A 25612-nucleotide genomic window follows, 5' to 3' on the forward strand; every position below is an offset into this window, starting at 1 on the left:
ATATTACTTTTGGTTGAGAACTTGAAAGAATCATTATTGACAGTAAAATAGAAAACACATTTATTTGTTTGTGTTTGCATTTCCATTAGGAATCTCTTTTCCTCTGTTAAACAGTTTTCCGGTTTAGGAAAGGATTTAATATCTTGAAATAATCTTATCAAATGAAACATGTTATTTGGTTAAGGAAAGCCTTTTCTGAACACATTATCCATATTTGCAATTTAACAGCCAAGTGTTTGACTATAGTTTGACCAACAACTCTACTGGCTAACAGATAAATGAGCTATCTATAGATTATGCTAATTTACCCTATTTTGTGACTGTTGATTGATCTTCTGAGGTCCTAGCTAGCATGCCGAGACTTTAGTATGCTTTGAGGTTGAAGGGAACATGTGACATTTAAACAAATAATTTGGCCCCTTACTAGAGCAGATTTACATAACCTAGGGCAAAAACCATGGTGAAAAGATAAGTTTGGCAGGAAAAAAAAACAAAAAACTTTAAGTGCAATAATAGTTTTTCTTTATAAAGGTATTTTAATCCTTGTATCAATTGGCCTATAGATTCGAGTTGATCATTTACTGTTTATAACTAGGATGCGACAGGACTGCTCACAAGCCACTCTAAGCCATTCAGTGAACAAGAAGAATCTGTCACTGAAATGATTTCATTTTTTCTGAAGTGAGCAATTCAAGAAGGGGATGGTAGGTGATGATATGAAAGAGCCTTGTTGCAAGGGAACCTTTTCTCCTGAAGATGGCTTGTGAGAATTCAGTGCTCCTGAAGGAGAACCCACCTTGCTCTCATTAGATGGCTGTCATTGTGGACTTCATTCCAGGAAGTGCTGGGCTGTGGCTCTCACCTCCTGGTGTCTCTCCAGGGCCTGGCTTCATGCCAGGCACCGAGCGGACGTTGGGTATCTGAATGTTCAGTGTTACAACTTCATCTCAAACTGCCATTTCACCCTCCGCATAGACATCCGCATGGAGCAGTGCTACCTGAAGTGGGATGAAGATGAATGCGTCCATCCTGTTCCTGGGAAGTTCCGCATGGACGCCTGCTGCTGTGCCGTGGGGGCAGCTTGGGGCTCCGAGTGTGAGGAGTGCCCCAAACCTGGCACCAAGGAGTACGACACCCTGTGCCCCAGGGGGCCTGGCTTTGCTAACAGAGGGGATGTCCTTACTGGGAGGCCATTTTACAAAGGTAACTGAGCGGCACACCAGTCCCCCTACTAACACTCACCCTCCACATTCTCTGAGAGTTGGTTTTGCTTCAGACATTTGATTTCCCACTTTATTGGTTAGACGTAATTTGTGGCCAACCTTATATCCCAGGTGTGAAAATCACCTATATAAGATGGCATGGAAGTAAAGATACAAAACAGTCTGCGAGTCTCGCTTTCCTACTATCGCTCTCCTGTAACTGCTTTCCTTAGCACGGCCCGACTAGATGCAGCCCCGATGTAGCGAAAACTTCTCTAGATCCCTAACCTTTACAAAACAAACGAGCAAAAATAAAGGCATCAGAATTCTTCATGAAGAACACAGAATCTTTTTCACAGTTGAAACTTTTTGTGTGGCATCAATGTGATCATTGACATTTTTGACTTGGATACTTTCCTTTCCATCATAATAGATTTTAAACTGAAAGTGATAGGCCTACTCTTTTATGTCAACCAGCTCTTCAGTCCGGCTTTACTCTGCTTTTAGATATCAATGAATGCAAAGCTTTTCCTGGAATGTGCACCTATGGAAAGTGCAGAAATACAATTGGAAGTTTCAAGTGCCGTTGCAATAATGGCTTTGCTCTAGACATGGAGGAAAGAAACTGCACAGGTAAGACCGCTCCTTGTATTTGGTAAGCCCTGGCTCTCTTCCTTTTGCTGTTTGAAAGCACTGCCATCAAAAGCCCATCCTTGCCCTAGTTGGTTTGGCTCCGTGGATAGAGCCTTGGCCTGTGGACTGAAGGGTCCCAGGTTCAATTCCTGTCAAGGGCACATGCCCAGGTTGCGGGCTTGATCCCCAGTGCGGGGGGGGGGGGGGGGGGGGCGCGTGCAGGAGGCAGCCGATCAATAATCCTCTCTCATCATTGACGTTTCTGTCTCTTCCTCTCCCTCTCTCTGAAATCAATAAAAAATATATTTTTAAAAAGCTCATTCTCTTGTTGAGAACATGTACAATTTTCCATTTTTCTATTTGTTTCCTTTTCCCTACTCTTAAACCACTTCTCCAAACCTGTGAGAGCGCTGCAAAATAGAATGAAAATGCTCTTTTATCTACAGAACAACATAAAAACATGATTTTCTGCCTTAGCCTGTTGCTCAGTGGTTAGAGCGTAGGCCACGGACTGAAGAGTCTCAGGCTCCATTCCGGTCAAGGGCACATACCTTGGTTGCAGGCACATCCCTGGCCCCAGTTGGGGCATGTGCAAGAAGCAACCAGTTGATGTGTGTCTCTCACATCGATGTTTTTCTCTCTGTCCCTCCCCCTCCCTTCCACTCTTCCTAAAAAGCAGTGGAGAAAAATATCCTTGGGTAAGGGTAATATATATATTCAGTATATATGAGTACTAAAAAACATAGCCATTAAATCAACAATTGTACACACTTGGTATAGTATCCTATTAAAAATGGTAAAGTTTAAAATAGAGAAGTTGTAACATGTTTTCCTCATCTGTGCATGTTCTCCTCAACCTCTGGCTACTTTCATGGTACTTTTCTGTTTCAATCGCCCTTCCTTGACTATGATGTTTCTTCTCTGATCTTCACAGATTCTTCTTGACTTTGGTATTTTCCATCCCTTGAGCATTTTCCACAGTCCTTTGCTCTCTTAGCATTCTGCCTCTCACAATGGCATCTACCTTAATGACTTCATGGGTGGCCTCTGTTGAGCTGACTCCTAGGTGCTATCTCTTGCCCTCTACTCCTCCAACATTTCTCACTTCCATCTGGACAGCTTCTCTTTGCTGTCATCTCCCTTTATCCCGCCCCCCTTCATCTGCCGGGGACTTCCTTCTATGTATTAATAGCTGGGAGAAAGCAGTGCACGCATAAGTTAGCAACTTATAAATCCTGCTATAGAAAAACTTAAAAATGGAAATTCAGCAAAATAAACAGATGCTGGCAAAGCATTTTTTCCCATTGTGACAAAATTTTTAAAAAATAAGTCATGTTTTCTTCATTATATTTCATAGACATGACTTCCCTATTGAAAAATCTTAGTTACAGGCGTGGGAGGTTTCTCCAAGAATCCGGTTTTTCAGAATTTAATGCAGCTATTGAAGATTCTTAATTACTATAGTATATAAAAAGTAACATTTTTAAATTTATATTTTTAAAATTAGATCACATCTGAATGTGACACCAAAAAAAAAAAAAAATCAAACAGAAATTAGGGCATATTCCAAGGCCCTGCCGTATATGAGCGATCTCTGGCTCGGACTTAGTTGGCTGCGTCTGTCTCCGAGGCTGTCCGTCTGTGGTTGGTCACTCTGCTCAGAGGCAGCAGCCCCCTGTTCTGACAGCAGGGTGGCCATGGGTTAGTGTCGCAGAACCAGCATGGTCTTTGCATCGTGCGTGAGATATTCCTCCTGTGTCCACTGCTTCCTCATTTGCCATCTGCCTTGTTTGGCTCCTCCTGCAGTTGCTTGGTTCATCCATCTGTTACCATTTCAAAGCCACAGAAAGAAATCCCCAATTCCGGAATTCTTAAAGGCAAAGGGCCCCACCTGCCCATTGGCCATGACAGTTTTGGCAGTTGGGGGAAGGAATGTGCCCAAGGCCTGACCCCCTCTAGCTGATCTGCTGAAAACGCATCCTCAAACGCTAGCCACTGACTTCCCCAACATTTCCAGTGTGCTTCACCTTCACTTGGAAGGCCAAATCTCTCATCTCTAACACCTTCTCATCTCATTCTATTTTTTTATTTCTCTTAAACCCTATGAATTAGACATCGACGAGTGCAGGATCTCCCCTGATCTCTGTGGAAGTGGGATCTGTGTCAACACGCCAGGCAGCTTTGAGTGTGAGTGCTTCGAAGGCTACGAAAGTGGGTTCATGATGATGAAGAACTGCATGGGTAAGCGGCTTGAGCTCTCCCTCTCCAGGCTTGAAACCAATCGAGCCCAGACTCTGGCTCGACCATGGCTTGTCTCAGAGCTGTTGACAGCATGCTTGGCAAGGCATTGTGGTGTGAGAGAACACCCTCACATGTCAGACAGGAAGTCTGCTCCCAGATGGCTCTTAGGGAGCCCCAACCTCTTGGCACCTTAATGGCAGTGAGATACTGAGGCTGGGTTCTGTTTATTCATAGAATCTAAAATCAACACAGACTACTTAGAAAGGATTCATTTAAAATGTATGACATTGTGTGGTGATCCCAAAATTTAGATTCATGTGAATCTCATGTTATTTTCCTTATTTGTGTGTTATTACAAACTCTTTGGTATTGCCCATCTGTTAGCCCACTCATTTTCAGCAGCCTATAGGACTCATTCATGCTGTGTAGAGGTGCAAAGTCCAAGGTTTTTCTTTCACTTTGATTAGAGATGTAGACAGCAATAAATGATATCTGGAGTTAGAGTGATATACAGGAAATATCGTTTTTTATTTTTTTATCTTGTGCAAACCTGTTTATTTCATACAAGTAAATTCCTTGGTGGCTCACTGTCTTTAAGAGTAGAACTTTAACCATTTATCCACTGACAATAGGAAAGGTAAGGCGAGCATTATCCCATCTCCTATTCAGCCTGTCTCTTCCATTTGAGTCACACTTACCTCGCATAATGATTCTTTCTCCCATGTGTATGCGTGAATGTTTTTTCCTCAGGGTTGTTTAATGGATCTCACATTTTTACCTTTCAGACATTGACGAATGTGAACGTAACCCTCTCCTTTGTAGGGGTGGCACCTGCGTGAACACTGAGGGCAGCTTTCAGTGTGACTGCCCACTGGGACACGAGCTGTCCCCTTCCCGTGAGGACTGTGTGGGTGAGTTTGTCTCCTCCGCACGTAAACCCACTCAGGTCAGCTAGTGAAGATGATAACGATCAGTGGTGGATCCTAATAAACTTGATTCTGCCATGTGAAATCTAGCTGATTAAAAATTATAAATTCAGAGTCCCTACATGTGGATTAAGGCCATCTTTAGAGAATGCTTTGGTGACACACTCGAATGAGCCAGCATTGTCCTGGTGGCCTCTTTTTCATTACAAGCGCACCTGAAAGGATCCTGGGTGAGGGACTTTGTGTGAGGCCATGTAGTTCCCTCCTCCGGGTAGATGGGATGGGATAGCTGCACCTCTTGGAAGGCCTGCTCCCTGATAGTTCACCTGTGCAGCACTCAGCAGAGTGTGCTTCTGTGCCCATGTCTGTCATCGTAGGCTCCACTCGCACATGTGAGAACATGTGAGCTCCCCTCACTCCCTCTTCTCACAGAAACAACAGGTCTCTTCCCTGGCCCTGAGCTCAGTAGGGATGTCAGGGGCCACAGGAGAAGACCAGCTGTTGGTCTCAGAGCATTCCCACCTACTGCTTTTCATAAATATACGAAGGCCTCTGTGCTTACTATATTCTCATACACTGGCTGTAAAACTTTGATTTAGCCAAGTGACATTTTCTTCACAGACATCTTTCTTGAAAGTATAAACAAATAAGACATTGTAAGATAGAGCAGATCACACACAAACATAATTTAAACACATCTTAGTATATTTATTTATAAACCCTATTTATAGCGAGATCCTAATATATTAGATGAATCTTAAATCACAGACTAAACAGACACTTTTTAAAGGTAAATTTAAAAGCTTTAAATATTTTTATTTCATTTTAATAGTGGTACAAATAGTGTTTTTACACAGATAATTACAAAATATTTATTCATGGTTGTCAAACAGTGACTCAGAGGTCAATTTCTAAGGTCAGTTTATTTTGTTGATTGGTTTTTATGGATCTTAGAGCTGAATAAAAAGTACCCCTCAAAGGTATAATATGCAATATAAGGTACATATTTTTGCATATAGAATAAAACATATAATGATCATAGACATACATTTGTATGTCACGTAGTCGTCTTATTAATTTTGAGAATTGGGGATGAATTTCTTGCTATATCCGGTTGTATCGTCATTGTTTTTACCTTATATTGTGTCTGCCAGCGAGTTTGTCTGATGAAAAGTGTCACTACCCTTTTCTTGCTCTTCTCTTGTATCTTCATTATTACTACTAGTTTATTCCACAGATCTTTGCGGGAGTTTTTTTAAGGCACTTGTTCATCTTATGTGGGTTAGTTAATTTTAAAATAGGCAGTATAGTATGCAGGTCCACCTTTCCAGGCACACTAAACGCACAACTCAGTGAAAACAGATGAACAGGTGAGGACCCTGTAGGCAGCCCCTCTGTTTTGCGGAACCAGATGTCTTCCCTCAGGAGACATCAACACTTGACCATCTGATAGGACCAGCTGAGCGTGCCAATGTAAACCCATCTATTAAATGTGAGCAAGCTTCATTTCCGGCATGTGCTACATGTGTGTGGTCTAATGTGGTAGTCACTAGCCACATATGGCTATTTAAATTTAATTAAAATTAAATAACATTAAAAATCAGTTCCTTAGTCAGACTATCCATGTTTCAAGTGCTCAGTAGGAGCTACAAATTGGACAGCCCAGATATAGAACAGTTCTATCACTGTAGAAAGTTCTACTGGACAGCACTGTTGTGGGTGGAAATAAGAAATATAGATTCCAGAATTTTCTTTTCTTAATATTTCAGATAGTGCCCCAAGAGATTACCTCACTTCCCTCTGAAGTACACAAAGCCCTTTGCAGACCCTGGCTCCAGTGCAGCATGTTCTTGATAGTGTGTGATGTTTTTAATTGTGTAAAACATTAAGTCTGTGTTTCTTTTTATAGATATTAATGAATGCTCCCTGAGTGACAATCTCTGTAGAAATGGAAAATGTGTGAACATGATCGGAACTTATCAGTGCTCCTGCAATCCTGGGTACCAGGCCACACCCGACCGGCAGGGCTGTACAGGTGAGGCTAGGCCCAGGGGGTCTGGAGCCTGTATTTCTCAAATCAGTCTAGCACAACGGCTGGCACTGACTCTATAATGAAGTCAATGGGAGTTCTTTGTCCTAAAAATGAATCTAAGATGCCATGGTTTGCAAAGGAATCTCTGGTTTTATCATAGAAAACTCCCTAAACTCCATAGTTATTATGTTTTTGAGCTCTTTATTCTTAAGTTACTGGAGCTAAATGTCAAATGGAATGCTGTCTAAAAGGAAGTAAAAAAACTAAGTAAGATTAATGGTATGATGATAAATCAACATGAATAGTGGGAAGAAAAATCCAAAGCTATTTAAGTTTCAAAAGAAGAAAAGCTATTTATTTTTAAGGAAGTAGCCCTGACAAGCAATGTGGGGCAATGTTTCCACAGATATTGACGAGTGCATGATAATGAACGGAGGCTGCGACACCCAGTGCACCAATTCAGAAGGAAGCTACGAATGCAGCTGCAGCGAGGGTTATGCCCTGATGCCTGATGGGAGATCATGCGCAGGTACAGAAAAGAAAATACACACACTTTGTGCGTCTAATTAATTTTATCTTACACATCTGGCTCCAGATAATTTGAGTGGAACTGGATGGGGAAAAAATATCTGAGCTTACTCAAAGCCATCCTTCCTTTCATTTGATATTAATTTTGTATCATCAGATATTGATGAATGTGAAAACAATCCTGATATTTGTGATGGTGGCCAGTGTACCAACATTCCTGGAGAGTATCGCTGTCTGTGTTATGATGGCTTCATGGCTTCAATGGACATGAAAACATGCATTGGTGAGTACCATAAAAGTGGGTAAATATTTATATACACACACACATACCCAAATATAGGCACATTTATGCGCACACACACTTATAAACATAAGAAGAGGCTTTTTCAGTTATTTAAAAAATTCAAACCATTTTATTAAAAGCTAAAATGGAAAATTTATTTGGAAAAAATCCTTAAATACATTATATTTATCTGCAACACTGTATCATGCAAATAGACCATATTTCTAAATTTTATTTGTGTATTTTAGCATTGTGCTATTTAAGTTAAAAGATTCCTTTAGAACTACTAAGATGAACAAGTATTAACCCAAATATTGAAAATACATTTTCTAGATGTGAATGAGTGTGACTTAAATTCAAACATCTGCATGTTTGGGGAGTGTGAGAACACCAAGGGATCCTTCATTTGCCACTGCCAGCTGGGTTATTCAGTGAAGAAGGGGACCACAGGATGCACAGGTAGGTCTCAAGCTTGTATCCTCCATGTTTCGGCTTATGTTTCAGAGGCCAAGCTTTGACATCATCTGCTCACCGGTATTAGGCTGTCACCCACACCAGGCTGTGGCTGTCTGTGTGATGAGGAACTGACACAGAGCATGTGTGAGGTGTTTGGCTCTTCTTTGTGGTGGCACACCGCTCAGCTACCCCCCACCGCGGAGTTGGCTGTGGGCCCACAGGTGGAGTGGAGAGTGGGTGTGGAGTCCGGACCCCGTGGCTCTGTTGTACTTCTGGTGGCTCCTGCAGCAGCGTCCACTTTCCTAGGAGGACTGCAGCCCAAATAGGAGACATGCGCAAGGAAGAAAAGCAGTCTCTTTTTGGAAATAAGATATCTCTTGTCACCTATAGTTCTACATGGAGTTTTGTCTGGGCCCAGGAAGGGGAAGGGCTGCTGGTGTGGGTAGGGGCTGGCACACACATCTGTCAGGACAAGAGCTCTGCATCTCACTCCACGGGAAAAGGGCTGGCAGTTTCTTCTAGGGAAGGGCTTGCTTGATTTGGATCATGATGTTTCAAATCTTGTTGGACTCTATGAAAAATAAAAGTGTTAATGTTTTCTTTGTACAGTTTTAGATATTTCCACATTTTAAAACTTTATCTGCACAGAAATATAGTGGGAAGTAGAACTAATTAGCTTGTATTTTATCTTCTTCGTATTAACTGTGTTTCTCAGATGTGGATGAGTGTGAAATTGGTGCCCACAACTGTGACATGCATGCCTCATGTCTCAACGTCCCAGGAAGCTTCAAATGTAGCTGCAGAGAAGGCTGGATCGGAAATGGCATCAAATGTATTGGTGAGTTAGCACATGCAACCAACCTTGGCTAAGACAAAATTCTTAGAGGCTCTCCTTTACATAGTTGTGAACCCGCATTCTTGAAGAGCAGCATGCTCTTTTATTTATTCTCTTGAAAACCAAAGGCCATCTTTAGTTGCAAGATAGTTCTTGTCTAAGAGTTTCCTTTAACAATAGTATAAATGATCATATTACAACAGTATGCCTTGGCATCTGTTTTTCAGTGTGTTGTTCAGTAAAAATTATTTGATGTGTAGCCAAAAATTCAAACAGCTGTATGATGAAATGACTAATATATTTCCCCAATCTTTTCATAATCAGTGAGATTTAAAACTTGTTGAAATAAATGAAGGGGATGAAAAGGTGTTTTCAGATAACCTAAGTCTGGAGTAAGTAGTCCATACCAGCTTCTTAATAAAAAATAGAACTCTTCTTCTAGAGAAATATTAATATTTTGTTGGATTGCAAGAGATCTGATTTAAAGAAAGGAGAATGGGAAAACAGTTGACATATTCCAAGTTTTATAGGTCTTTAGCCAAATATTAATAAGTGTTTGTAACTGTGAGGCAGAAGACCGGATTTTACCCTTGGTATCATGTACAGTGCTGCTTATTGTGCTCAGTGTTTTACATACCTTAACAATAAAACATTTTCCAAACGGTAAGACTTAGGCAAGTCTATTTAAAGTGGAAAATTGAGCAAGCTAAACTGACCTCCCCATGATTGCCCATTAAAATCTTATAAGCCTGCAGTAAGCATTAAAGAATAGCCTTAAAATCTCTTACCAATATTATATTAATTTAAATATGCGTTTTCATCCATTTAATTGTTTTATACTTGTCAAATGTTTATGAGCTGACTATAGAATTTAAATTATCATAGTTTCCAAATAACTTTGCTAAGGAATGTTCTATGATGGCTTCAAGTCCAGTCCACTAGCTGCCCACTTCTAGTCCAGCCATCTCTATCATTAATCTCACAACTTTTCAGCCATATCCCACTTCCCATTTGTCTAGTCCCATTTCACTCCTCTTTTTCTCTCTTTTAGCCTCCCTTTTGTGTGCTGCTTATCCCCTATCACTCTCGCAAACTATTTCAAAATAGCCTTCCCCCACTACCAAAGATTCAGCTGTGCCTCGGCTTCTCTAATCCAAAATATCCTCCAGATTCATCACTCCTTTCCACCTCCATTCCCCTGCCCTGGTCTCAACCATTCTCAGCCTCCTCTCTGTTCCTCCTACTAATCCACTTTCATATAGCAGCCAGACAAATGTTTTATTTATTTTTATTTTTTCATTAATCCTCACCCAAGGATATTTTTACATTGATTTTACATTGAGTGGAAGGAAGGAAGGGAGAAAGAGCTGGGGAGAGGGAAGGAGAGAGGGGGAGAGAAAGAAAGAATGGGAGAGAGAGAGACATCGATTGGTTGCCCCTGAACAGGCCCTGATCAGGCATTAAACCTGAAACCCTTCCGTGCCTGGGCCAACACTCTAACCACTGAAAAACACCAGTCAGGACACCAGACGAATCTTTTAAACCATAATCTGATGTCTTCACAATTGTCATTTTAATCCATTGAATTTAGGTTAAAATCTAGCTTCCTTCCATGTAGTTTATAAGACCCTACAGCATATTTCCACTATCTCTCCAATTTCCTCTTCCATCACCTTCTTCCCCTGCATTGTGCTTTGTCATCTCACCTCCTTTAGTTTGTCACACCAAGCTCCTTTCCTACTCAGTGTCTTTATATGTGCTGTTCCCTCTGCAAGCAACACCCTTCCCTACTTCTGTTCAGCAGGCTTTTATTCATCATTTAGGAATGAAGTTAATTAAAAATTACTTCCTTATTAGAGCTTTCCTTGTTCCTGTACTCCAAATTAGATGCCCTTTTTATTCTTTCATAGCACTTTGTAGCATTTCTTCCTGGTACATACAACAATATTTAACTTAGTTTTCTGTGTTTAACATCTTCTTTTCCACAAGACAATGGGCTTCATGTGGTCAAGAATCACCAGTTTCCTCATCTATTAAATGAACTTTTAAAATCTGTGCTAATTTTCCTGCTCTGAAATTCAGTAATATCTTAGAAATTGACCCTTTTTTTTCTTGATAACGAAACCAGTGACAAAATCCACGCTGAGTAGAAGCCAGAATGGAATATGGCCCTGGGTTTTTTTTGTTTTTTGTGTGGTTTTGGGGTTTTTTGTTTGTTTGTTTGTTTGTTTGTTGTTTTGTCATTAAAGAGCTAGTTGATAGGATACCTTACAAAATGCTTTAATTTGTACTTTTGGCCCCTGTTCGTGGCATGAGCATTTTGGATTGTGAGTCTGACATCTTAGAGAATTAGAACTGTGTGTGACTTTAGAGATAAACTAAAACACATTCCATTTGGCCAGTTTACATTTAAATTGAGACAAATTAAAACCTTTCTGAATGTTTTAATGTTCTATTTTTGTTTCTGAACGTTTTTGCTATGTTTTCTTGGCATGAAGATCTGGACGAATGTTCTAATGGAACCCACCAGTGCAGCATCAATGCTCAGTGTGTGAACACCCCAGGCTCCTACCGATGTGCCTGCTCTGAAGGGTTCACTGGCGATGGCTTTACCTGCTCAGGTAGGTGAGGGTCCTCCCGTGTGTTCTGGCATGACTTTCTGGAACACTCTACATGCTTTCTTTATTTGAAGAAAACTAGTTAAAGGAGGCTGAAATCCCTACCTCTGTTTAAAAACTTACAGGTGACTAGGTATCTTTCTCTTACATTACACACAAACCTGAAAAAAAATTTCTAAAACATTGGTGGAAGATTTAAAATAGTGACAGTACTCTTCTTTACTGCTAATGACTATCATTTTCTCTTGTTTATTTATTAACACATTGGCCAAAATGCAGGCTGTGTCTGAATCAGACCATCTGAATTCAGATTTTGCCTGTGCTGCTTACTGGCTATATAGCCTTTAAAATGGACATAATAATAATAATAAAACCATTTATTTTGTTATTTTTTTATCACTAAATGAATGACATGTGGGAAAACTATTCGGCGTCTTCAGATGTTATATATGACCTACCCAACCACTATTTAATGTGTTTATCAAAATCTCAGCTTATCTTATGGTTTTGAAAGAACTTAATGAAATAAAACACATAAAGGACTTAGAAAAACACATCATATGAGTTCAATAAATGTTAGCTGCTACTTAGCTGCTATTCATTCCACATTCCTTGAGGATAAAACATCTACTCATTATATTCATTTTTAAAGCTATATCATTTTTCTGGACATAAAGTACTATGCTTTTGTCTTTAAGATCAGTCTTTCTCAGTTGAATTTCAGTACACACTTTAAACCCATAACTATGCATTCATCATTTTCAAATGCCTTTTTAAGAAAACATGTCTATTTAATTTTAAAGCATTATTATTTTTAAACCTTGGATATTTCATCTCTCTTTGAATTTCTCTGCACCGTGTTGTGAAGGAAGGGGCATTGCTTTGGTGTCAGATACAACTGTACTTAGATCCTGGCTCAGCCACAGATTAGCTCTCTGGGGCTCCCACAGTTCAGTTGGCTGCTCTTGGCTTTGGTTCTTCTAAACCTCGCATGATTGGTGAAATAAATAAAAAAAATGCATGTCAGGCAACTAGCACACTACCTGGCAAATATTGCCCCTTAATAAATATTGGTTTCTGTTCTCCTCCCTTTTTTCCATTCAATGGAATTAATAAATTATCCTTAAGGTCTATGAATAATGTCCATTTACATAATTAACATAGAAATATTTTGATACGATTGTAATGACAGGAAAAAAAAACTTTCCTAATTCTTATAGTGTCTCTAATTTGCTTAAAAATGCTTAAACTAGTGAAAGAATTGGTTATTTCTTCTAACACTATAATGTTTTCAAGTGAATTAACACCATTTTAACACCAATGTTCTTTGTCCTATCTAAATGATGTTGGTATAATACTGATGCAAGAAATTGGCATTAAATAGAACTAAGACAAATGTGAGAGACACCTGCATTCCTCCTGTTAGTCATGTTAGAATTTAATGTTCAGATGTAGGTTAAATAGCTCCACTATCAAGTTGTATCCCCTAATTTAGGTGAATATGATTAATTGTTGCTTCATGTTAATGAGCACTCACTCAAGCCAGTGAAATTGATTTAGTTATAGAACAAGGGGGAAATGTGTCATGAAGTTTGAAACTTAATGGAGATGTAATTTGCTTACCCCCCAGATGTTGACGAGTGTGCAGAAAACATAAATCTCTGTGAGAATGGACAATGCCTCAACGTCCCGGGTGCATATCGCTGCGAGTGTGAGATGGGCTTCACTCCAGCCTCAGACAGCAGATCTTGCCAAGGTGGGTCACCAGGATTCCAACTCATTTCCAAGTTGGATAAACTACACCAAATGAAACCACAAAAAGGGCTGGAACAGGCTCCACCTGGAAACAGAATACACAGCACATGCTACACATAAAAAAGTCATTCGTTTAAGCATGGATTATTTTGCCGAATGAATAATGAGGAAGGCAGCTTTCATCTCTTATGAAGTTTTCCTGGCCACGAGCCAATATTTGGAAGTTTGGCTCATTCTTTTTTTTTTTAACCATTTCTTTTTTTATCACTAAATAAATGACATGTGGAAAAACTATTCCATTTTTAAAATAGGATATACTATCTACCCCAATCACTGCTACTTAATGTGTTTATCAAAATCTAAGTAGCCCATTTTGGGCATTTGCCTTCGTGTTTTAGTCTGCTGTCTGCGTGTCTGGGACTGGGAGTCCTCCTCAGGGACTCATTGAGGACTGCACTTTGCCTAATAGCAATGTCTCCTTCCTCTCAGTGATGACATCATCGTCCTTTCCTAGAAATGGGACTTTGTGACTAGTATCATATCTTTCCAAGAAAACGAATTTGGATTTCCTTTTAAATTGGAGACTCAGTTCACATTACATATCTTTTGGACCATCATTGTGTTTATAAAGAGTTCATTGAAATGTAAATAAAGAAAAAAGATTGAAAACAATTCACATAAACAATAAGGCTTGAACAAAATTAGTGAATCATAGAAAACCTTAAAAAATAACTCGGGCTGACTGCTGCTAAGGAAAGATTATAAAATGAAACCAGATTACAGGCTCTTCTTCCTACACTAGTGTCTAATCAAATGAACAGAAATAGTAAATAGCAGCACTCACACACACTTCACCAGCAGCAATCCAACAAGACCAAATTATACAGTCCAGGTTGGCTTGAAGTTGGGCCTGACTGACCCACTTACAGAAGTGGCACTGAAGAAAATGTGCCTAAAAGATCATGGAATTTTTCATAAATTTCCACCAATTTTGAGAGAATTCGATAAGAGGATGAATAGTGGGCCTTGGGAAAGGTGATATTAGAAATTGAAAGCGTCCATTCTCTGCACTGAGCTCCTAGATTGGGCAGCGTCTAATCCACTTTACACAAGGCAACTGTACAGTGAGTTTTGTTTCCCCCCCCACCCAGTATGGTTTCTTCTAAGCACTGAAGCTAGTCAGTAGAAAATGTGAGTCAGTATGGTTATGGAATTACATGATTTATTACCCATGTCAGTTTGACAAGAGTTAGTGGGAAAAGGAACAAGTAAGCAGTAGCCAGATACTTCTGCCAGCATAAAATTTCAAAATTAATTCTTTATATGTAACATGGAATTTCCCCTTCGTAATTCTGTTCCTTTATCTATGGCATAGGACTTTCCAGAACTTCTCCCAGACCTCTCCCAAATGGATGCTAAGTAGTTTCTATTTACTGTACGTCTTTCACATGTTGATTTTCTCACAATATGTCATTACCACCAAGAGAAATCCCAGTTGCCAGGGTAACTGAGAGTGGCACACCTGTAGTTCACCCTCAGTTAAACACTGCTCCATTTAACTAAATGCCAATTTTTGAGATCCTAAAAATGTACTTTCAAGATTGTGCCTGTTTCTCCTTGTATTTGTCTTCTCTCTTCCTATAAGATCTGGCTCATCCAGACAGTTTCTACTGAATGTACTAATTTAATTCCTTGATGTCTTTCCATTTTACAAATAAATGCCCCTCTGAATTGACCCTCTGATCAACATGATCCACTCAGCATATATTTTTTTCACCACAAATTCTCAGCATTTCTAGAGTCTAAAAAATTGCTGGGTTGAGCATTTTCAAGTATTTCTTAACAAAATGAGAGGGTACAAAACCTGGAGGAACCTTCTAAGGGACAGGTTAGGATAACTTCAGATAGACTAAACCTAGACACAAGCTATTTAATATAATATCTAAAGAGAGTGCACAGTGTAGCTCTTCTCATCCACATTTCCCTGATCCCCATTTTATGAAACTGTTATGAAAAGTGAGGCTATAGAAGAGAAGCTTTAATGAAACCCATACCCGAAGATGTCTTCCAGGTAAAGAAAGGAGAATGTCAAGAAGATCTATCTGAACTGTATCAGGGTATATAAAAACTCTTTTTTTTTTTTTTTTTAAATAAATCTTTATTGTTCAGATTATTACAGTTGTTCCTCTTTTTCCCCCCATATCTCCCCTCCGCCTGGTTCCCACCCCACCCTCTGCCCTTACTCCCCCCGCCACTGTCCTCATCCATAGGTGTACAATTTTTGTCCAGTCTCTTCCCGCACCTCCCACACCCCTTTCCCCCGAGAATTGTCAGTCCACTCCCTTTCTATGCCCCTGATTCTATTATATTTACCAGTTTATTATGTTCATCAGATTTTCTATTCACTTGATTTTTAGATTCACTTGTTGATAGATATGTATTTGTTGTTCATAATTTTTATCTTTACCTTTTTCTTCTTCTTCCTCTTCTTAAAGAATACCTTTCAGCATTTCATATAATACTGGTTTGGTGGTGATGAACTCCTTTTGCTTTTTCTTATCGGTGAAGCTCTTTATCTGACCTTCAATTCTGAATGATAGCTTTGCTGGGTAGAGTAATCTTGGTTGTAGGTTCTTGCTATTCATCACTTTGAATATTTCTTGCCACTCTCATCTGGCCTGCATAGTTTCTGTTGAGAAATCAGCTGATAATCGTATGGGTACTCCCTTGTATGTAACTAACTGTTTTTCTCTTGCTGCTTTTAATATTCTCTCTTTGTCTTTTGCTCTTGGCATTTTAATTATGATGTGTCTTGGTGTGGTCCTCTTTGGATTCCTTTTGTTTGGGGTTCTGTGTGCTTCCTGGACTTGTAAGTCTATTTCTTTCACCAGGTAGGGGAAGTTTTCTGTCATTATTTCTTTAAGTAGGTTTTCAGTATCTTCCTCTCTCTCTTCTTCTGGCACCCCCATAATTTGGATGTTGGTATGCTTGAAGTTGTCCCAGAGGCTCCTTACACTATCTTCATATTTTTGGATTCTTTTTTCTTTTTGCTTTTCTGATTGGGTGTTTTTTGCTTCTTCGTATTTCAAAACTTTGACTTGATTCTTGCATTCCTTTAGTCTGCTGTTGGATCTCTGTATATTATTCTTTATTTCAGTCAGTGTATGCTTAATTTCTAGTTGGTCCTTTTTCATATCCTCGAGGGTCTCACTAAATTTATCGGCCTTTTCTAGAAAAGTCTTGAAAAACCTTATAACCATGGTTTTGAACTCTATATCCAGTAGTTTGCTTTCCTCCATTTCTGTCATTTGTCACCTGTTTCTTTGTCTCCGCATTTTGGCTGCTTCCCTGTGTTGATAGAGTGGCTTTGTGTGCTAAGTATCCTATAGGGCCCAGTAGTTCAGCCTCCCCAATTACCTGAGGTGGACACTCTTGGTGCACCCCTTTGTGGGCTGTGTGTGCAGTCTTGTTGTAGTTAAGTCTTGATTGTTGTTGGTATCACTGGGAGGAATTGACCTCTAGGCCAATTGGCTGTGAGGACCAGCTGTGTCTATGCTGGGAGAACTTCTGTGCTGGAGACACCCTTATAGGGCAAGACTTGCTTCAGTGGGGCTTTAGTGCTCACTGAGTCTGCCCCTTATGGATCTGAGTGTGTCCCTTATGGATCTGAGGAGTTGTAATCTGGATGGTCCCACTCTGACCACTGGGTATACTGGCTCTTGGATTTCCAAGGAGGTGCTAATTTAGCCTCTGCCTGAGGCCACCCAGCAGGAACTATGGAGAGATCTGCAGATTCCTCTTCTTTGTTTGGGGTTTGGAGATGCCCATATGAGGCCCAGCTGTGAAGCAATGCAAGCTGCTGTGGGGCTTTGGGCCTTCTTTTGGAAGTTCTGAGGCTCTCTGACCCAGCTGCAGTTTGTTAGGTAATTTTAGATTGCAAAGGGCCAGGCCATTCATATGCAAAAGCCTCTGTGCACAGCTTGGGTGGGGCGGGGTCTCAGGGAATCAACAGGGCGGAGCAAACAGTTATGGCTGATCCTCAGCCCTGCCCTAAGAGGCCCCCGGGTCTCAGTGTCCCTTGGTAATTGCTGCAAGCACCTCTGAGAGAAAGCCACCCTCGAGTTCTGCCTGATGCCAGACAGTCCAGTTTCTCCCCGTATGAGTCTGGGTCCCCAGAGTCTCACCTGGAACTGGAGTTCAGAGCAGTCAGGAGCTTGTGTCTCCCTCCCGATTGAAAAGACAACCACGTACTCAGTTGCCAGCCCTCTCCACGCACGCGCCTCCGTACCTCTGCACTTTACTTCCGCACCTCCTCTGAGTCTCAGTGTTCTTTTCTCTTTCCTTCTAGTTGTAGAATTTCCACTCAGCCAGCCTTCCTGTGGTTCTGGATGATGTCCGTTTTGTCTTTTAGTTGTAGTTTTGAAGTGGTTGTGCGAGGCAGCAATTTCAGGTGTTTACCTATGCCGCCATCTTGGTTTCTCCAAAAACTCTTGAAAGAGCTGACCAAACAATGTGTACACAGACTGAAAGAAAACAGTGGTACCTGTGCAGGCATCCTATGGAATCAACAACAACAACAAAAAGAACATTCAAAAAGCAGATAAAGAATCAACCCAGAGCAGGAAAAAAACTGTTCAAGGGACAAAAACAAATTTCCCATAGGTACTTTGTGCTATGATAGATGACCTTAATAAGATAAAATTGAACAAGTTCAAAGAGATTGTGAAAACAAAAGACAAAGAGGGAGATTGCAATGTCAAGGGAAATAAAGTATGGGGACCAATATAGCAAATTTATAGAACTAATAGAAACAGCAAAGGACAGTAGAGAGAGATGAAAATGTAACTACTAACATAGGGAATGGACTTGAGATAATAGCAATGAATAGGAAAGAAAGAAATTAACACTATTAGAAAAAAGACTAAGACCATTAACAGAAGTATAATTGATGTTCAGAAGTCAAACACCCAAAAAAATTGAATAGAAAAAAGTACTAAACAAACAGTTTCCTGAAATAGAAGAAAGAACTGATTGTACAGGAAAAGGTAAACCATTAGACAAAGATTTAGCCTTATTATTTTTGTTGACTTATGTCATAGTGAAGAATTGTTCAGACACTGATAAAAAAGGCAAGCCATGAACAAAACAGAAACATATAGTATCAAAAGACACTAGAACACTGTGCCCACAAAGTTCTGGGGGTACATGTGACTCAAGAATATTTTACCTCACAGCAGGGGTGGCTCAGTGGTTGAGTGTTGACCCATGAACCAATAGGTTGCTGGTTTGATTCCAGGTCAGGGCACATGCCCAGGTTGTGGGCTCAATCCCCAGTAAGGGATGTGCAGGAGACAGTCAATAGATTATTCTCCCTCGTCAATGTTTATATTTCTCTATCCCCCTCCCTCCCACACTCTCTAAAAAAAAAAAAAAAAAAAAAAAATCAATAAAACATTAAAAAAAATAATATACTTCAGCAATTAACTTCATAATTTGTTAATTATAAAGACAGGTATATTTTTACATATGAAATAATTGAGGAAGAAAACACCTGTGGGCTTTCCCTTCTTGAGGATAAAAAGAGCAAAAACTTAGCAATGAAACACAACCAATCAAGAATAAATGGAGAAGATGCAGTTAAAATATTTATTATTTTAAGTGGAGAATTGGTGTGAATATACTGTAGAGATAGTGGTAAATGCCATAAACATTTAAAAGGTGAAGGTAGTCCTGGTCAGTGTGGCTCATTGGTTGGATGCTCTACAGTGCACTAACAGGTTGCCTGTTAGATTCCTGGCCTGCGCACATGCCCAGGTTGCAGGCTCAGTCATCAGTAGGGGGCATGGCCGATTGATGTTTCTCTCTCTCTCCCTCTCTTCTTCTCTCTAAAAATCAATATAAATTTTTTTTAAAAGTTAGAATAATATAAATAACAAAAATAAGATGGAAGCATATATGAATGCTAATTTTTTATCATTTCTTGTTAGTATTCCTTAATACTTTCTAAAAATTATGTTTGAATTTTAACATAAAGCCAAAAGATAATTTTTTCATGTTTTGCATCAATTCTTAACATTAGAAAGTATTTTAGAAACTGTTGAAGTAAAGAAAAATTGATCTGATGCATACAAATGGTTTCAGCTTCATTCTCTGAATATGCATAGAGAAATATTTGGAATGAAATTTATCAGACTAGAGGCCCAGTGCACGAAATTCTTGCAAGGGGTAGGTGTTACCCCTCTGCCCGGCCTGCACCCTCTCTAATCTGGTACCCCTCAGGGATGTCCAACTGCCGGTTTAGGTCCCCAACTGTCCTCTCCTGCCAGCCATCTTGTGGCAACATCGCTCGAGGGTGTGACGCCACCTAGGCTTTTATTATTTATCAATGGTAGTTTCTTCTGGGTGGAAGCATTTTGAAGTGATTTTTGGTTTTGCTATTTTTCTGTGTTGTTTCCTGTCTTCTGTTTAATATCAATACTTTTCAGTATTGTTTGAATTTCTGAGCAATTTTATAAAAACAAGACAGTAATCTCTTTAAAACCTTATTTTACACCACTATTACATTATTTAAATGGAAGTTCATTTAAGTTCTTTTTCTAATAGAAAGAACTTTTTAAAAGTGAAATGCATACTCAGAGGGCTGATAACACAGTTCCATTTTCAGTTATAGATCAACACAATACAGTGATAAACTAGCTTAATGAGTCTTTATTCATTTATATAAAGAAAATAATTTTGTTTATTGCAGCAACACAAAAAGTCACCTTTAAATATCAGCTGAAGTTTTAAAAAAAAAAAACAACTTGAACTTAAATCTAAGTTAGTTGAAACTCATCATTTTAATCTTAATTATCATATTTTAATTGACCAGAGTCCTTTTTAGATGAAACACAGCACTTTAGGACAATTTGCATGGTCCAGGCTAAAATTACATGCCTAGTCTGCATTCTCAGAATATGAGATAATTTGTGTATGAAATGTTCACCCTCTTCCTATGTGAAGAAGTATAGATTATTTTTGCAGCTGTATACACACACACACACACACACACACACACACACACACACGCCTTCATTTTAATATGAATGAGGAGTGATTTTTTATTTATTGACTCTGAGTTAAAGCCTCATGGAAGAGTTTCATAAACTGAATTTCTGGCTTCAATAGAGCTATTTTAATGAAATTTTTAGGAATGTGGGGCAAGGGATGATCTTATTTCATGCTCTTAGGAAAAAAAATTATTTCCCTTTTTAAACTGACTTTATAATCAGATTACAGAATAAAATTTTTTAAAAATTAAACTTAAGTAATGTTAATGAGATCTTTAATATTTAAAATATGTTATATATTTTGTATGTTGTAGATATTTAATAAACATCTTTTTGCACTAAATTATAAGAATATTTGATTTGTTTTTATCCTTAATTTTATTTTTTTTCATCTTTTATAATTTTATTGGTCTTTATCCTTAATTTTCACAGCCTTATTCCTTTCACATGTTCATATTTAATTTTTGTATTTTTTATGCCTTGGGAGAATTCTTTTTTTAAGTGTATTATAACCCAAGACAGTTAAAATACTGTCAATAAAATAAAATAATGCTTCTTTTGTATTTGTTCCTAGATAAGTATTAATTGCTTGCCATTTATTTACCTTGTTAAAAAAAAAGAAAAATTTTTACTGCATAACAATACCTGAGGACACAGAAAAATTCATTAATTTTTTACATTAAAATATTTAAAATGTCCTTGTAAACAAGAAATGACTTTTTTTTTTTAATTTTCAGATATTGATGAATGCTCCTTCCAAAATATTTGTGTCTTTGGAACATGTAATAATTTGCCTGGAATGTTTCATTGTATCTGCGATGATGGGTATGAATTGGACAGAACAGGCGGAAACTGTACAGGTATGGATCGCAAAGGGCTTGATTGTGTTCTTATTAGATGAAATGAATATTTTGTGCTGGTTTTAAAATTCCTCAGATTTCTACTTAGCTAAACTACGCCTTGAGTTATACTTTTTTTGAAACAGAAAATTATATTGTGATACTTTATTTTTAAATGGAATTCATCCATTTTTATATAAACAACCTAATATTAAATCTCTAACATGGAACTAAGAAATAATGTCTTTGTATATTTTCTTCGTACATGTGTGTGTATATAATTTTAGTTAAGCTAATAGTGACAATTTTTTTCTTCATCAAAATTCTAACATGTAATTATTATTTACCTATTAAGGACATTAAATGACATTATCATAAATACCATGTGATTGATTTATGGAAACCATCTTAAGTGTACTATATATATATAAAGATTTAATCTTTATTTCATTATGCTGCGGCCTTCATAATGATCTACACAAAAAATCTGTCAAATTTTTTTTGGAACAGCAGTATGCATAGAGAGGGTAAAGATCTTAACATGGGCATTTTAAATGTTTTTCCTAGATATTGATGAATGTGCAGATCCCATAAACTGTGTAAATGGCCTGTGTGTCAACACACCTGGTCGTTATGAGTGTAACTGCCCACCTGATTTCCAGCTGAACCCTACTGGTGTGGGTTGTGTTGGTAAGTAAAAGCTATCTGAAACAAACAAATAGAATTATTTAGAGCTGAATATTCACACTCTCTTGGCAATGAACTGTGGTAAGTATTTGCTACAATTAATTTGCAAACAAAACAGTCCTTTTCCTTAAGAGAGTCTAGATTATCAAATTATATGGCCATTGTTATCGTATTTATCTTCCAAGTCATATTTAGAAACAAATTTTCAAGACATCTGCTCCAACTTCCTCCTCTCACAGGCTTGGGAACCAGGGCTTGCAAATGGCAGAGCTGAGGCCCAGTCCTAAACTGCTGGGTGCCCTCGTCCAGTGCATTGGCCAGAACAGCTCAAAGTGGTAGAACTAATGGGTTACTACATTTATCTCTCCTACAAAGAGGGTCATGTAAGGGTGTAATAAGTGAATGATGAGAGGAGAGGAATGGGAGAACTGGATTTCTTGAGCCAAACCATTGGAGTGAAGCAAGTTGCGAGACTGGGGAGAAGCAAAGAAGGCAGTAACTATGGTTCAGAATCTGTCTTCAATGTTCCTGACGTCTCTGATCTTTATAAAATAATTGTCCAGCTTTTGCCATCTGCCTTAGTGAGTGTTTCACTAGAGAAGTAAGTGGTCTGGAGGATTTCTTGACAGAAGACAAAAATATAACAAGAAAATTATTGCTTCAGTATGAATCTGCCCGCTGTCTTCAGCGTCAGTTTTACAGACCTTGCAGTATGTGGAGGGAATGTTTGCTGCTGTGTTTTATATGCAGTTTTATATTGTTTACAAGTTTTAGAGAATATATTGAGTTATGGTATATGGTTCCTCCAAGTTCTGACGTTTGCCTTCAGAATTATTTGTTCAGTCAATATTGAGTGCTTCCTGTCCTAGGGGCTGCAGAGGGAACAGAGTAACCACATTCTCCGCTTTTGTGTTTCCATTCTGGTGGCAGGGAGAAAGACGTAGCGAGACATTCTCACACTGGAGGTAGTTGTAGGATAAGTGCTGTTATTTGGAGCGTGGGAGAGTCAAAGTCTTAAAGGAGGGAGCAAGCTGACTGGACCTCTGAGAGGAGATGCCTTCACGGAAAAGGAGCAGCCAGGGCAAAGGGCCTGTAGCAGGAGAATGCTGGTGCTGGAGACACGGCAGTGAGGCCGAGGAGCAGGCGTGGAGTGAGTGGCAGGAGCATGAGGAAAGGAGTCAGAGAAGAAGCAACAATCCAGGTCACAAAGTGGTTCTCAACCCTAGCTGTATAGTAAAATCCCATTTGGAACTTTAATGTTATTACGATGCCTGCTTTGCTCCCAGAAATGGAGTCCCTGGAGCCTCAGCATTTCTTAAAAGCTTTCTTGGAGCAAACAAAAGCTATGAAAAAGCAACTAATAAAAGGAAGTACTCCAAAAGGTAACAAACATAAAAAAAATACCCAAAACTATTAGGAGTAAGAAAAATCAAATTGAAACAATTATATAAATATTACTTTACATCTAATAGGCAACAGTTAGACTGGGTAATGTGAGGTGTTGGTCCCAGGTACCTCAAAGGCCCCTCTGTTCTGCTGGTAGAAGTATAGATCAGGACAGCCCTGCAGAGACTGGACTGCGGTACTCAGATTAACTGTTAGCATATAGGCAGTTTCTTTTTTTTTTTTTTTTTTTTTTAGTTTCTTTTTAGAGCCATTCTGCTTATATGGGTTGATACTTCATGGCTTTATTCTTCCTTAGAGGTTTTCCAAAGAATAAAGACTCATTCTGTTTCACAAATACTATAAGGGTTCACTGGACCCTTTTAAAAGTGTGAAATTGCATGATATGAGATGTTAGTGATATTATTTTTCTTTTATTTTGAACCATTTTATCCATCATTACTCATTAGTTATGCCCAATGACGCTAAAAACAAAGAATATCATTATAAGTGGAAAATGATGGTGTCACCTAGAAGGATGATACAATGGTGAAATAAAATGTCACTGTTGCATCGTTTTTCAATTTTCTTGTTGTGTTGTCCAAGGGATTATTACATCACCTTTCAAGAAGGTGTAAAAGAAGACTAGAGACACTATATTTTGAACCTTCTTTGAGCATTTATTGAACACAGTTGAAAAATTAGAAGTTTTCACTTTCTGGCCATAATGGCAAGAAGAAAATAGACAGTGGAAAACATTTTGCAGTTGTTAGATGTTTCAGAAGATGAATGCAACAGAGACCAGCACTCTAGTCTGGATTCTAAAAAAGGTTAAATGGATCATATAAGCAAAATGCCAGGCTGAGTCTTCAGAGGCTGATACCCTACATGGAATTTTTCACATTCAAGAATCAAAGAATGTGTGAACTATATATTTCTATAAACAAAGGAAATGTGGTATTCTTGTCTGTTAGTAAGAAATTCAACATGTAGTATCTGACAAGAACCGGAATCATCCCAGGTTCTTATTTATCCCGTATCCAAAATTTAATTGATAGACTCTTAGATAGACAAATGGTAAAGCCAAGTGTTTAGACAAGTGTTATTGGAAGGAAATATGTGATGTAGAAATAAAGGAAGTCATTGATGAATCTAATTGGTGTTGATTCTCTGAAAGTGAAAATAGGTCCGTTTGTGGAGCAAAGAAAATAGCTGCCCTCTCATCAACAAAATTATGAGCTGTCAAAGTTTTCAGAAATGTCTTCAGATATGTTTTAATGATGCAAGAACGAGCAGTTATGATAAGCAAGAACCTACTAGAGATGTGTTTGAAATGTGGGATCAGTTTTTACAAAATGGATATGTTTTGGGTTCATGCATGACAGCTGGCAGTTCATTGCATTCATAGGACCATTCAGGTATATACACTGTATCCTCAAAACCAAAACAAAATATAAAATAAAAAATTGAATTATTTAGGATTCAATTATTATTAAAATTTTTAGTGAGGTTGTTTCACTATGCAAAAGATTGTTTTGTACTGAGGATGAAAATGAACCTTTTATACTAATGTACAAGAGCTTGAATTTCATCGGTTGAGTGATCTTTCTCTTAAAAGGAATTCTTACTAAATGAAGGGCAATTTTAAGCTCCTATGTTGCTCTGCAGACAACCGCGTGGGCAACTGCTACCTGAAGTTCGGTCCTCGAGGAGACGGAAGCCTGTCCTGCAACACCGAAATTGGGGTGGGCGTCAGTCGCTCCTCCTGCTGCTGCTCCCTAGGGAAGGCCTGGGGGAACCCCTGCGAGACATGCCCCCCTGTCAATAGCAGTGAGTATGGAGCTGAAGAAGAGGAAGGGAACAAACTCTGGTAGCTGAAGACTAGTTGCAATTTTATTCTTGTGCCGGGGATGGGAGAAATAGTGTGAGGGCCAAAATTTTACCTTTGGATTACTTTCAGTGATTATGCTGAAACCAGCCAAGAGTGTTTTATATAAAGCTAATTTGAATTCTCCTCTTCTTATTGTTTTTCATGATATGATAAAAAGAAAAAAAATTAACCACAATCCAATATGAATGGTGATAATATCAATTCTCCATGGTATTACATAAATTAGATCATTTCTGGTTCTTCTCAGAGGTTGT

At 38.7% G+C, this 25612-nt stretch overlaps 1 protein-coding gene across 1 annotated transcript in view; it reads left to right on the top strand.

Annotated features, from left to right (window-relative positions):
• Positions 1-25612, top strand: part of FBN2 (fibrillin 2) — a 265672-nt gene that overhangs the window by 190368 nt on the left and 49692 nt on the right. Inside the window, exons 24-37 of the mRNA XM_008141368.3 lie at positions 976-1203; positions 1710-1835; positions 3948-4076; positions 4862-4987; positions 6912-7037; positions 7441-7563; positions 7720-7845; positions 8179-8304; positions 9017-9139; positions 11635-11757; positions 13385-13510; positions 21296-21418; positions 21965-22087; positions 25136-25297. Of these exons, the coding sequence (XP_008139590.1) occupies positions 976-1203; positions 1710-1835; positions 3948-4076; positions 4862-4987; positions 6912-7037; positions 7441-7563; positions 7720-7845; positions 8179-8304; positions 9017-9139; positions 11635-11757; positions 13385-13510; positions 21296-21418; positions 21965-22087; positions 25136-25297 (1890 nt within the window). The remainder of the gene's footprint in view (positions 1-975; positions 1204-1709; positions 1836-3947; positions 4077-4861; positions 4988-6911; positions 7038-7440; positions 7564-7719; positions 7846-8178; positions 8305-9016; positions 9140-11634; positions 11758-13384; positions 13511-21295; positions 21419-21964; positions 22088-25135; positions 25298-25612) is intronic.

This window comes from Eptesicus fuscus, chromosome 4 (assembly GCF_027574615.1).
Source record: "Eptesicus fuscus isolate TK198812 chromosome 4, DD_ASM_mEF_20220401, whole genome shotgun sequence".
Lineage (NCBI taxonomy): Eukaryota > Metazoa > Chordata > Mammalia > Chiroptera > Vespertilionidae > Eptesicus > Eptesicus fuscus.